The following is a 14,117-nucleotide window of genomic DNA, read 5'->3' as shown; positions in this document are numbered from 1 at the left end:
CACGATGGGAACTCCACAAACTCAACTATTTAACTTTTTAAGGATATGTCTCATGCTGTGTTTTTAATGATCTTTATTTTGGCTTAATTCTCAAAGAATTCAAAATTTGAAGCTAGAATGATTTATGGTCATCTTTTCTGTCTGGATACATAATTTAGCCAGCATCTAAGACTTTTTATTTCCTCCCATACACCATGATTTCAAATTGAGAATATCCCACTAGGCAATGACTAGACCATTCAGTTCCTCAGAGAAATATTTATTTTCTAGCATTTACTTGGACTTTTGGTGGCTTTAGTTACTTACAACTGAGATGCTCACAAATAATACTATGGAACTCCTCCTAATAGGAAGCCAAATACAATATTAATGGAGAACTGATCCTATAGGCAATATGCCTATAAATTTTATATAGAAGAGAAGAAATTAACAATATTAAAGAATAAACCAACAGATAAAACTGCAGTGTTGCAGATGTCACTATAAAGTGGCTCTATCTTCCTGAATAACAATATGACAAAAACAAAAGCCGCAAGACTGTACATAACCTTTGACCCAGTAGTACCTTTTGGAACATCATGGCAAAGAAGAGAGGAAGATAAACATTATAAATACTGCAATTCAATGACATCATTAAAAGTGATAAGTATGCCACTATGTTATTACATGAAAATACTTGCCTACTTTATATGTGTGTACACTACTCAGTAAAAATGTATGTATATGTGGATTATGACAGTTTTACAGAATTAAAATTGATAATCAGAAAGATAGAATTAAATGCTTACTACATTTACAATTATAGTATCTGTTATTGCCAGTACTGGCAATTGCGTTTTAGACTCTATAATGTGCTCTCATATATGTATGTCGCTTTAAAACATAATATCGTTTTTGAAGCATAGTGGCTGTACTCACCTTCCCATCTGGGAGCTCCATGTAACCTTCTATATCAGTAGTAGCTGTTTTGCCAAACCGACCCAAAGAACCTTGAAGCTTGAGACCAGTGAATGTTAGAGCCATTTCCCAGAACCTATAAACAGATAACAGACTGAATATAACTCAAAGAAGTTTTATTTTAATTTCAATTTCACCCAAACATTTACATATTTCATAGGCATATGTTACTTTGATTCATTCATTCAGTTAATATATATTAAGTATCAACTACCTGTCAGGCAACATTCTAGGCAATATGAATTTAGCATTGAGCAAAATAGACCAAAAAGAAAATATGCCCTGTCTTTGTAGGTCTTTTTTATTTTTTATTTTTTGCTTTTTAGGACCAAACTTGCAGCAATATGGAAGTTCCCAGGCTAGGGGGCGAATTGGAGCTATAGCTGCTAGCCCATGCCACAGCAGCAATGTGGGATTGAAGCCATGTCAGCGACCTACACCATGGCTCATGGAAACACCAGATTGTTAACCTATTGAGCGAGGCCAGGGATTGAACCTGAGTTCTCCTGGATAGCAGTTGTGTTTGTTACCTCTTAGCCACAAAGGGAAGTCCTAGATCTTATATTTTATGGTTGCGTTGTCCTATGCAATAGCCACACATTTGACTATTTTAATTTATATTAAATTAGATTTAATTAATAGAAATAAAATTTAAAGATCAGTGTTTCATTCAAACCAGCCAGTGTCAAGTATTCAACAGCTACATGTGACTTGTGCCTACTAGACTGGCCAGCACAGAACACTCCCACCCTGGCAGAAGGTTCTACTGCATAGTACCACTTTAGAGAACATCAAAGTTTTCCCCCCCATTCTAATTTACTTGCTATGCAACTTGGAGTGATTTTCTTGATCATATTCCCCCATGCATAGAATGAGAATATTTGTAGGACCAAATGTGTAAAATTGCTAAAAATTAGAACAACACCTAGCACATAAAAGCAATCAATAAACATTAACTACCAATATATTCTTATTAATACTGTAAACAAATGAATAGTCAGAATAAAGATAACTACCTAGGAAAAAGAATTTGGCCTACTAACTATATGTAAAATAGATAATGAACAGTATCAACAAACCAATAATATGAAGCCAAGAGCCTAAAAAACCAACACCCTTCTCCAAGGTTATGGTAGGTCCCCTGAGCATATGTTTTCATCCCCTGTGTTTCTTTCATAGCACATCACACATGCACTTGTTCAAGGTCTATCTTTCCCCTAAGATATAGTGTATAGAAAATAGGCATTTTACTAAACAATGAGAAAACATAAGGAATTAGAATTTTTTTAACCTATAGCTAGCAGAATTAGTTGAAAGTTTCCCCAAGATTCATTTAAAAATATATTCAATTATTCTATATTTCAAAAGGACCAGGTTTTAATTGGTATAAAAGGAATTTAGGATCAATAAAAATGTCTTTCTCATAAAGAGACACTAGGAATCAAGTTATAGGCAGTTCAAGAGGAGAGCTGGAAGGCTGTTAAATAAAGGACAAGGAGTTCACGTCATAGCTCAGTGGAAACGAATCTGACTAGTATCCATGAGGACACAGGTTCAATCCTTGGCATTGCTCAGTGGGTTAGGTTCTGGCATTGCTGTGTGAGCTGTGGTGTAGGCTGCAGAGGTTGCTCAGATCTGACATTGCTATGGCTGTGGTTGGCAGCAGCTACAGCTCCAATTTGACCCCTAGCCTGGAAACTTCCATATGCCGCAGGTGCAGCCCTAAAAATAAATAAATAAATGGACAAGATCATTGCCTCCTGAACACAGACCAGGATACAGTGAAAAAGACCCAAAGACTTGGGATCAAGAGTAGCCCCTGCTACCATTTAGGACTGCAGGTTCTGCATCAGGAATGATTCTGTTATAATTCATACTTTACAAATGAAGAATTAAGTTTAAAGACATTGAGATGACTTATCCATCATACAATATTGCTACGACACATTTAACAGCAGATCTGAAAGCTCACTATGAACTTGGACACAGCCCACCAATGTTAGTAAGACATCCAAACTCTTAGGAAGTGAAGTCTAAAAGAAGGCAGCAGACTAAATGCATAAGCCTTGCTTTTATCTATGCTTTCTTCAGTAATAAAATCCCCATATTTAATCAGAAAAGCTGCACGAGAGTTAGTTTTGAAAATTAAACATTTAAAAATCATCCTGATGAGAAATTGATGGGAATAAAATAATAGTAGGAGACTAACACCCCATTCGCATCAATGGACAGATCCTCTACACAGAAAATCAATAAGGAAACAGAGATCCTAAATGATACAATAGAAAAATTAGACTTGACACTTTCAGGACATTACATCCAAAAAAATCAGAATACACAATATATACTTCTTCTCAAGGGCACATGGAACATTCTCAAGGATCGATCACATACTGGGGCACAAAGTTAACCTCAACAAATTTAAGAGTATAGAAATTATTTCAAGTATCTTCTCTGACCACAATGACATGAAAGTGGAAATAAACCACAGGAAAAGAAATGAGAAAAAAATGACTACATGGAGACTAAACAACATGCTACTAAAAAAACCAATGGGTCAATGAGGAAATAATGAAGGAAATTTAAAAAAAACCTAGAAACAAATAATAATGAAGACACAACCCCTCAAAATCTACAGAATGCTGCAAAAGCAGTGCTCAGAGAGAAATTCATAGCAATATAGGCCTTCCTCAAAGAAGAAGAAAAATCTCAAATCGACAAATTAACCCACCACCTAAATGATTTAGAAAGAGAAAAACAAAACCTAAAGTCAGCAGAAGGAAGGAAATCATAAAGATCAGAGAAGAAATCAATAAAACAGAGATCCAAAAAACAATAGAAAAAAAAGCAATAAAACCAAGAGCTGATTCTTTGAAAAGATAGACAAAATTGGCAAACCTCTGGCCAGACTCACCAAGAAGAGGAGAGAAAAAACCCAAATAAACAAAATAAGAAAAAGAAGAACCCACAATGGATACTGCAGAAATACCAAAAACCGTAAGAGAATACCATGAACAATTGTATACCAACAAATTTGACAACCTAGAAGAAATGGACAACTTTCTAGACACTTACAGCATGCCAAAGAAGAAATCAAGAAGAAAGAGATAAACTGAACAGACCAATCACTAGAAATGAAATTGAATATATAATAAAAACACTCCCTACAAACAAAAGTCCAGGACCAGATGGCTTCACAGGTAAATTCTACCAAACATACAAAGAGGAACCCATGCTCCTTAAACTTTTCCAAAAGGTTGAAGAAGGAACACTCCCAAAGACATTCTAAGATGTCACCATCACCCTAACACCAAAACCAGACAAAGGTACCAAAATTTTTCAACAAAATTTTAGCCAACTGAATCCAACAACATATAAAAAAGATCATACACCACAACCAGGTGGGATTCATCCCAGGTTCACAAGCATGGTTCAACATATGAAAATCAATCAACATCATACACCACATTAACAAAAGAAAAGTCAAAAACCACACGATCATCTCAATAGATACAGAAAAAGCATTTGACAAAGTCCAACATCCATTCATGATAAAAAACTCTTACCGAAGTAGGTATAGAGGGAACATAACTTCATATAATAAAAGCCATTTATGACAAACCTACAGCCAATATGATACTCAATAGAGAAAAGCCGAAAGCCTTTCCACTAAAATCTAGAACAAGACAAGGATGCCCACTCTCACCACTGTTACTCAACATGGTATTGGAAGTCCTAGCCACAGCAGTCTGACAAACAAAAGAAATACAATGTATCCTCACTGGAAGAGAAGAGGTGACATTGTCACTGTATGCAGATGACGTGATACTACATACAGAAAACCCTAAGGACACAACCCAAAAACTACTCGGACTGATCAACAAATTCAGCAAAATAGCAGGATATAAGACTAACACTCAGAAATTAGTCGCATTCCTGTATACCAACAGTGAAATATTAGAAAAGGAATACAAAAACACAATACCTTTTAAAATTGCACCCCAAAAATCAAATACCTGGGAATACACCTGACCAAGGAGGTGAAAGACTTACATGCTCAGAACCATAACACATTAATCAAGGAAAGTAAAGAAGATGTAAAGAAATGGAAAGATACTCTATGCTCCTGGGTTGGGAAAACTAATACTGCAAAAATGGCCATACTACCCAAAGCAATCTACAGATTCAGTGCAATCCTTATCAAATTACCCATGACATTTTTCACAGAACTAGAACAAACCATCCAAAAATTTATATGGAACCACAGAAGACCCAGAATTGCCAAAGCAATCCTGAGGAACAAAAACCAAGCAGGAGGCATAACTCTCCCAGACTTCAGGCAATATCACAAAGCCACAGTCATCAAGACAGTGTGATTCTCGTACCAAAACGGACAGACAGACCAATGGGACAGAATAGAGAACCCAGAAATAAACCCAGACACCTATGGTCAATTAATCTTCAACAAAGGAGGCAAGGATATAAAATGGGAAAAAGACAGTCTCTTCAGCAAATGGTGCTGGGAAACCTGGGCAGCCCCATGTAAATCAGTGAAACTGGAACACACCCTCACACCAGGCACAAAAATAAGCTCAAAATGGCTTTAAAGACTTAAACGTAAGACAAGACACCATCAAACATAGGCAAAACATTCTGACATCAACCTTACAAATGTTTTCTCAGGTCCGTCTCCCAAAGCAACAGAAATAAAAGCAAAAATAAACCCATGGGACCTAAACAAACTGACAAGCTTTTGCACAGCAAAGGAAACCATAAAAAACAAAATGTCAACCTACATAATGGGAGAAAATCATTTCAATTGATGCAACTGACAAGGGTTTAATCTCTAAAATATACAAACAACTTATACAACTCATACAAACAACTTATACAACTCAACAGCCAAAAAGCCAACAACCCAATGGAAAAAAGGGCCAAAGACCTGAATAGACTGTTCTCCAAAGAAGATATACTGATGGCCAACAAGGACATGAAAAAAATGTTCAACATCCCTGATTATTAGAGAAATGCAACTCAAAACTACTACGAGGTGCCACTTCACACCAGTCAGAATGGCCATCATTTTAAGTCCACAAATAACAAATGCTGGAGGGGGTGTGGAGAAAAGGGAACCCTCCTGCACTGTTGGTGGGAATGTAAATTGGTACAACCACTATGGAGAACAGTATGGAGGTACCTTAGAAAACGATATATAGACCTACCATATGACCCAGCAATCACACTCTTGGGCATATGTCCAGACAAAACTTTCCTTAAAAAAGACACATGCACCCGCATGTTCATTGCAGCTATATCCACAATAGCCAAGACATGGAGACAACCCAAATGTCCATCAACAGATGATTGGATTAGGAAGATGTGGTATACATACACAATGTAATACTACTCAGCCATAAAAAAGAAAAAATAATGCCATTTTCAGCAACATGGATGGAACTAGAGACTCTCATACTAAGTGAAGTCAGAAAGAAAAAAGACAAATACCATATGATTTCACTTATATCTGGAATCTAATATATGTCACAAATGAACCATTACACAGAAAAGAAAATCATGGACATGGAGAACAGACTTGCGGTTGCCAAGGGGGGGGGAGTGGGAGGGCCTGGGAATTTGGGGCTAATAGATGTAAACTTTTGCCTTTGGAATGGATAAGCAATGGGATCCTGCTGTATAGCACTGGGAACTATGTCTGGTCACTTGTGATGGAGCATGATAATGTGAGAAAAAAGAATGTATACATGTACATGTGACTGGGTCACCTTGCTGTGCAGTAGAAAATTGACAGAACACTATAAATTAGCTATAATGGAAAAAAATAAAAATCACTATTTAAAAAAAGTAAAAAAATTAAAAAATAAATAAATATCATCCTAATGTTAACCACAGCCACAAAAATGTCTCCACCTGGCTGATCCTCTTAGCAAAGATCTTAGGATAAAGGACTAACACCTGTATCAGTCACACAACCTACTTGATGTGGCCTGATCCTGATGTAGTAAGCTGCTCATCATCTTCAGGATTGAAAGTAACCTTAAAGACTTCCTGGGAAAAAGCTTTTGTCCTCAGGAGGGGCTGCTCTTCTTTCCAGTTCCAGATGGTCAGTGTGTGATCAGGGCTGCTACCAACAGAGGCCAGCAAGGTACCATTGTAGTTAAAGTCCACGTAAGCATAGGCCAACTCAGTCCCATCTGAAATGATGAAAGGTTGAATCAGAGTTATTGAACAGGAGCAGCATTTATTTAATTTTCAAAAGTATATTTTTAAAAAAAAGGAGGGAGAGAGAGAGAACCCTTGGTGATGTGCTTTGATGGAAGAATGCCAAGAATCACCTAAAGAAACAATTCCAAGATCATTCATCACCCTTGGCTTTAGGATATGAGGGGAGAGGGTGAAGAAATCTTAACATTTTGCATGAGAAAAACACTTTGAGAACATATTCATTTCATGAAGTGGGGAAGCAAGGACATAAAAAATGTTAGGGAGCAGAAAGAAATCAGTAATTTAAAATTTGCCACTGAGGAGTTCCCATTGTGGCTCAGCAGACATGAAACTTGACTAGCATCCATCAGGATGCAGTTTCGACCTCTGGCCTCCTTGCTCAGTGGGTTAAGGATCCAGCCTTTGCTGTGAACTGTGGTGTAGGTTGTAGATATGGCTCAGATCCTGCATTGCAGTAGCTGTAGTGTAGGCCGGCAGCTACAGCTCCAATTTGACCCCTAGCCTGGGAACCTCCATATGCTGCAGGAGTGGCCATAAAAAGACAAAAAAGAAAAAATAAAGAAAATTTGCCACTGAAAATTTCACAAACTAAAAATGGATAACATCAGGTTGCCAGTTACGTATGTGAAGAGCTTACAAGTCACCATTTCAAATAAGTAAAAAGCTGAACAGACTGAAAAATCAACGGTTCTTCTTGGATCTTTAAGAGAGGGGAGGATATAAGGCAAACTGCTGCCGCCCAAGACTAGAGAGACCAAAGGGTGAATACAGGGATTTGCAACTCACCAGAGCAGAGACTTCCAGGTAGAAACAGCTAAAGCTCAAGGAACCACTGCTGGGACAGTAAAACCTGAACTCTGACAAACTGCTGGGGGTTCAGTGTGGACAAGTCTGAGAATTAAAAACTCCAGGGAGATCCAGTCATAATGTGACCCGACAATACTGTGAGATTTTCCTTCACAAGGAGCTTGACCAGATTCCTACAGTAAAAATATCTAGAAAAATCCCTCCAGGCTTCCAGTAGAAGGAGGGAAAAAGGAACCATCTTGAAATACCCAGGAGCACTTGGTTCTTTTTAACAAGGCTGCCCTCAGGGGAAACTAATTTACCACAGCCTGACCAGCGGGGGTGTTATCCGAGCTGGGGCGGGGGGTGGGGGGGGTGGAGGAGGATCATCTAACTCCAACCCACACTAGCCATCCTCTCCCACCTAAAGGGCAGGAAAATGCTGAGCAATATTTGTGCAGTTCACAGTGGAGAGGCATAGGCTCACTAAAAAATTAGGACCTAATCACAGGACTGAAAAATGCTTCCTTTTCTGCCCATTCCCCCCACCTCACCACCAGGTTACTAAAGGCTTATTTATAGCAGTTCTTTTTACCCAGTACTCCTGTCTGGCTATCAAGAAAAATTTACAAGGCATCTCAAAAAGCAAAAAAGACAGTTTGAAGAGATAAAGCATGCATCACAACCAGACATGGCGTAGATGTTGGAATTTCCAGATTGAGAATTTAAAATGACTATAATTAACATACTAAAGGCTCCAACAGATAAAGTAGACAAGATGCAAGGACATATGAGCAATGTCAGCAGAGAGATGGAAATCCTAAGAAAGAACCAAAAAGAAGTGCTAGAGATTAAAAGCTAAAAACCACTGTAACAGGAATGAATATTTTTGATGGGCTTATTAGTAGATTGGACACAGCTGAGGAAAAAATCTCTTGGCTAAAGGAAGTCACAATAGAATCTTCAAAAACCAAAAAGCAAGAGAGTAAAGACATTAAAAACAGAATATAATATTCAAAGATTGTGGGACAACTACAAAAGGTGTAATGTATGTGTGCAGGGAATACTGCAGAGAGAAGAGAGATAGGAACATAAATGTTTAAAATAATCACTGAGATTTCCCCCAAACTAACATCAGTCACCACACCGCAGATTTAGCAAGCTCAGAAACCACAAACCAGGATAAATGCTCAAAAAGACTAAAGAAAATGAAAGATAAAGGAAAAATACTGGGGAAAAAAAAGTCGGGGGATGGGAAATCTTCCCTATGGAAGGACAAAGAATTACATCTGACTTCTCAGACACCATGCAAGAACAAAGTGTAGAGTGAAATAAAGTGTTGAAAGAAAAAAAAAAAAAACCACCAACCTAGAATTCTCCACCTTACAAAATTATTCTTCAAAAGTGATAGGTACAGGCTTTCTCACACCAATGAACACTGAGGGAATCTGTTGCCAGGAGACTTGCCTTGTAGGAAATGTTAAAAGAAGTTCTTTAGAGAGAAGGAAACTAACATAGGTCAGAAACTTGGATCTACATAAAGAAAGGAGGAGCATCAAAAGAGTAAATGAAGGTAAAATTAAAATTTTTATTTTCCTTATTCTTGATTGATGTAACAGATAAGAGTGTTCCAAATAAAAGCAATGATGTATTTAATTATGTACACTTATGTGTGTGTGTACATATGTTTATATATATGAAATTAATGACAGAAACTATATGTAAGTGAAATGAATGACAGCAACTAAAATGCCCCTTAATAGATGAATGAATACATAAAATGTAGTAACCTAGACAATGGAATATTTATTATTCAGCACTAAAAAGAAATGAGCTATCAAGCCATTAAAAGACATGGAGGAAACTTAAATGCATATTACTAAGTGAAAGACATCAATCTGAAAAGGCTACATCCTGTATAATTCCAACTACATGACATTTTGGAAAAGGCAAATGAAGACAATGAAAAGATCAGTAGTTACCCGTGGGGGTGGGGCAATTATGCATCAGCAGAGCACAAACAATACTTAGGACAGTGAAAACACTCTGAATGATATTATAATAACGGATGTATGTCATTATACACTTGTCCAAATGAATACTGAACACCAAAAGTGATCCCTAAGGAGAACAATGGGCTTTGAGAGATTATTATCTGTTAATGACGGCTCATCCTTAGTAAAAAATGTGCCATTCTGATGAGTGATGTTGATAATGAGGAGGCTATGCATGGCTGAGGGGAGAAAGTATATGGGAGATCTCTGAACCTTCCTCTCAATTTTATTGTAAACCTAAAACTGCTCTGAAAAATAAAACCTTTTTAAAAAGTTGACTACTGAAATTAATGATATGGAAAACTGATTTGTAAGACGATTGTGATGGTAACTTTATGTGTCAGTTCAGTTGGGCTATAGTACCCAGTTATTTGATTCAACACTAATCTAAATGTTGCTGCAAGGGTAATGTGTGGATGTGATCAACATCTATAATCAGTGGACTTTAAGTAAAGGAGATTATCTGGATAACCTGAGTGAGCCTCATCCCATCAGTTGAAAGCACTTAGAGCAAAGGTTTCCCTGAGGAAAAAGAAATTCTGCCTAAAGATGTAAAATCAATTCCCGCCCAAGAATTTCCAGCGTGTTAACTTGCCCTACAAACTTCAGACTTGCCAGCCCCCCCACAATTTCATAAGCCAATTCCGTTAAATAAATCTTCTGTCTCCCACCAGTTCTGTTTCTCTGGAGGATCGTGTAGTGCTACAGTAATGTTACATCTTCTTCAGAATGTTTTGACCTTAAACATGGGCTCTTTTAAAGATTCCACTAGACTCACCTTGAAGGATTCTGTAGGGCCTCAAAGAAGGATATTCATAAATGATAATCTTTGGGAAAATTCCTTTTTCTGCTACTGTGAAGTAAGTTTTATAGGGGTGAACCTATAAAAGATAAAAATCTCACTAAAGCATTAAAAGGGAGATTTTTCACATAAATAGTTCTACTAATACAGTATTTAGCACCTGTTAACTTTATAATCTGTTTACTAGGATCCACTCCAATGGAAACTCAAAATTGGGCATCAGATAAATACTTGAAAATGGATACAGTTTAAACTGAAAATTAGTAGAATACTCATTTAAGTTTTCCTTTCATTAATGGAGACATGTCTGACTCTACAGTTTTTACAACTGCTATCAGAAGCACTAGAACAGGGGTTCTCAATCCTTAACAGGCATCAGAGTCACAGGGAGGGCTTATGAAAGCACAGACTGCAAGCCTTAACCCTGGAGTTTCTGATTCATTGCTTTGGGGCTGGGACCTGAGAATCTGCCTTCACATTTCTAACAATTTCCCAAATGATGCTGATGCTGCTGAATCTGGGGACCACTCTTTAAAAACAACTAAGTAAGATGAATTGTTTGCCCTGCATATAAACTAAATCAATCTACATTTTTGAAGAGAAAAACATGTTTCCAGAGCAGGTTGTATATCACAATTTTTAAAATTTCACCTCGGACAAACTCACCAGAAACAGATAGGAACTACTAGAAGTGTAAAAGACACAATATTTGCAAGTCAGATGCAGAGAAAAATACAGTAAACATGCCCTGAATAAACTATTTATGTCAGTATTTCAAATTATAGCCATATAAATTGAAAGGAATCATATGTTCATTCCAGGTATTTTTGTTCACTGGTAACCCAAAGTGCAGGAAGAGTAAATAGGTAGCCAAAAACTAAAAATAAAGATAGGCTGGAGTTCCTGCTGTGGTGCAGAGAGTTAAAAATCTGACCGCAGTGTCTTGGGTCACCTTGGAGGTACAAGTTCAATTCCTAGCCCAGTGCTGTGGGTTAAAAGAGCTGGTGTGGCCGCAGCTGTGGCTTGGATACAATCCCTGGCCTGGGAATTCCATATGCCTCAGGTGTGGCCATTAAAAAATAATAAAAAAAATAAATAAAATAATGATAGGCTGTTATAAGAATAAACTATTTAAAACATATATTGTACTTTATAAAATTCTATTTTCAGTTCCTATTTTGCATCTCCTGGTTATATACCTAAGGGAGTATTCTGGGATAGAGATTACACTGGAAATCCTGATACCCAAGGTAATGCTGTAGCTCTTTTTCTTCCCAACACGTGGGGCCCTAAGACCCATAATAGGCTGTATTTCTACTGGCAAGTTGCCTTTTTTATTCTTCCATTCAAGTAAATACCCATCATTTTAGCTTGAAACAAAGCTTGGATTATAGGATGGAAATGTAGGGAGATAATGCTGAATACAGACAGCCTTTGTTGAATGCTATGTATGAGACACTATCTAAGTTTTATATGAATTAATTCTTTAATGTCATATCAATCTTGTGATCTTGGATATCATTTTCATTCCCATCTTATTGATAAGGAAACTGAAGCACAGAGAGGTTAAGTACCTTGCTTGAAGTTACACAGCTGCTAAGTGTGAGAGAGGATTCAAGTCAGGTATTGGAGCCAAGAAGAAAATGGAACTAAAAAGTAGTAGATCCCCTAAACAGAAATGACTCACAGACATACAGAACAGACTTGTGGTTTCCAAGGAGAAGGGGGAAGGGAGTGGGATGGACTGGGAGTTTGGGGTTAGTAGATGCAAACTATTACATTTAGAATGAGTAGACAATGAGGTCCTACTGTACAGCACAGGGAACTATATCCAATCTCTTGGGATAGACCATGATGGAAGATAATATAAGAAAGGAAATACATATATGACTGTCACTCTGCTATACAGGAGAAATTGGTACAACACTGTAAATCAACTATGCTTTAATTTAAAAAGTAAAAAAATAAAATTTAATTTAAAAAATAGTAGATCCCAAGTACATAGGGAGAAATGCACTGACTCTTCTTCTTGGATCCTCATTTACAAAGGAATATGCTGTAGGATTTGTGGTCATGAAAACCTGAGTGGGAATACAGGTGAATCTTTTATCCATCTAGGTCTTATCTATAGTAAGTAAAATAATTTCTCCTCTTTCAGATCAGAAAGCTGGCTGTGGTGTTGAGTTTGGTGTTGTGCTTTATTTTTAGTGAAAAACTGGAACTAGCCAGTCATTCACTTTACACTCAACACAGAGATTCACCCTATCTTTTCTGGAACATAGATTATATGCCCCCAAACACATTTCTCATGGGTTTCTCATAGCCTAACAAAAGAATTTCTCATTCATAAATGGGTAACTGTCCCAGAAAAAATGAAGTGGCATGGGCAGTGGAGGAAGGCTCCTGTGTCTATCTGGGCACCAGCAGCCCCAGCACACACAGAGAAAAACCCCATGGACATACCAGTGCTCAGGGTCCAGGGGGGTTGAGGCTTAGGGTTAGCGTTCTTGACCATACATCCCTAACTACTGACCTCAAACCAAATCATTGTACCACAAAACAGAATAAACATTTCAAAACCATTGTTGGCCACGAAGTGATAGAAAAATACGTGAGTTAGATGTTTCTCAGTCCTCTGCACGAGGTGTGGACCTCAGGGCTCAAGGTACCTCGAGATGACCCTGAGACTAACTTCCCTCCACAGAGCCCATGACCCTGACATTGGGCCCATAAACATTTGCAACAGCTGGTGCCAAAATAGCACATACTTGTGTGTGTGGATATATGCATTTTGATTTTAATATGGATCTTGTCTCTTTAGATGGATTTTAAACTCTTTGAATTCATAGAGATCATGAACCCTTCTTCATCTAAAACCCTGCATGTTCTGTGTAGTGTTAGACACACAATATTATATAATAAATTCTTGCTGAAATCATTCTTTTTATAACAAACTCCCTGAGGACAGAGACTTTGTTGTGTACATGTGCCATCTATAGATTGATGATCAAGAAAGAAACAAACATGTGATTATCTTTCCCTCTTCCATCTCACCCTACCCTTAGCCAATCCAAGTTCTACTTGGGGTTCTCAGATTTTCCTCACCTTCTCCATTCCCATTGCCAAGTTCCTGGTTCTCTCTTCAAATCAAGTCTGCAAAACCTCCTCGCTCACCCTCTACTTCTAACCTAAATGCCTTATCAGGCCCCATCTGATCTGATCAAAGCATTTCCCACTGCTCCCTGCCAGCTTGGCCCATTCTCTCTGTTGGAGCC

At 37.6% G+C, this 14,117-nt stretch overlaps 1 protein-coding gene across 4 annotated transcripts in view; it reads right to left on the bottom strand.

The window, feature by feature from the left end:
* CFAP44 (cilia and flagella associated protein 44) overlaps positions 1 to 14,117 on the bottom strand; it is a 140,786-nt gene that overhangs the window by 106,157 nt on the left and 20,512 nt on the right. For 3 of the 4 annotated variants that reach the window (XR_007136512.1, XM_047792351.1, XM_047792333.1), the window contains exons 6-8: positions 10,819 to 10,921; positions 6,953 to 7,169; positions 919 to 1,033 (exon numbers count right to left, since the gene is read on the bottom strand). Coding sequence is in view for 3 of the 4 variants with exons in the window: in XM_047792351.1 (XP_047648307.1) it covers positions 919 to 1,033; positions 6,953 to 7,169; positions 10,819 to 10,921 (435 nt within the window). In the remaining variant the exon portion in view is untranslated. The remainder of the gene's footprint in view (positions 1 to 918; positions 1,034 to 6,952; positions 7,170 to 10,818; positions 10,922 to 14,117) is intronic. The other variant, XM_047792342.1, reaches the window with a different exon arrangement.

The sequence above is a fragment of the Phacochoerus africanus genome, chromosome 1 (genome assembly GCF_016906955.1).
Source record: "Phacochoerus africanus isolate WHEZ1 chromosome 1, ROS_Pafr_v1, whole genome shotgun sequence".
NCBI lineage: Eukaryota > Metazoa > Chordata > Mammalia > Artiodactyla > Suidae > Phacochoerus > Phacochoerus africanus.
The sequence above is the reverse complement of the archived record's forward strand: the minus strand, read 5'-3'. Positions and strand labels throughout refer to the sequence as shown.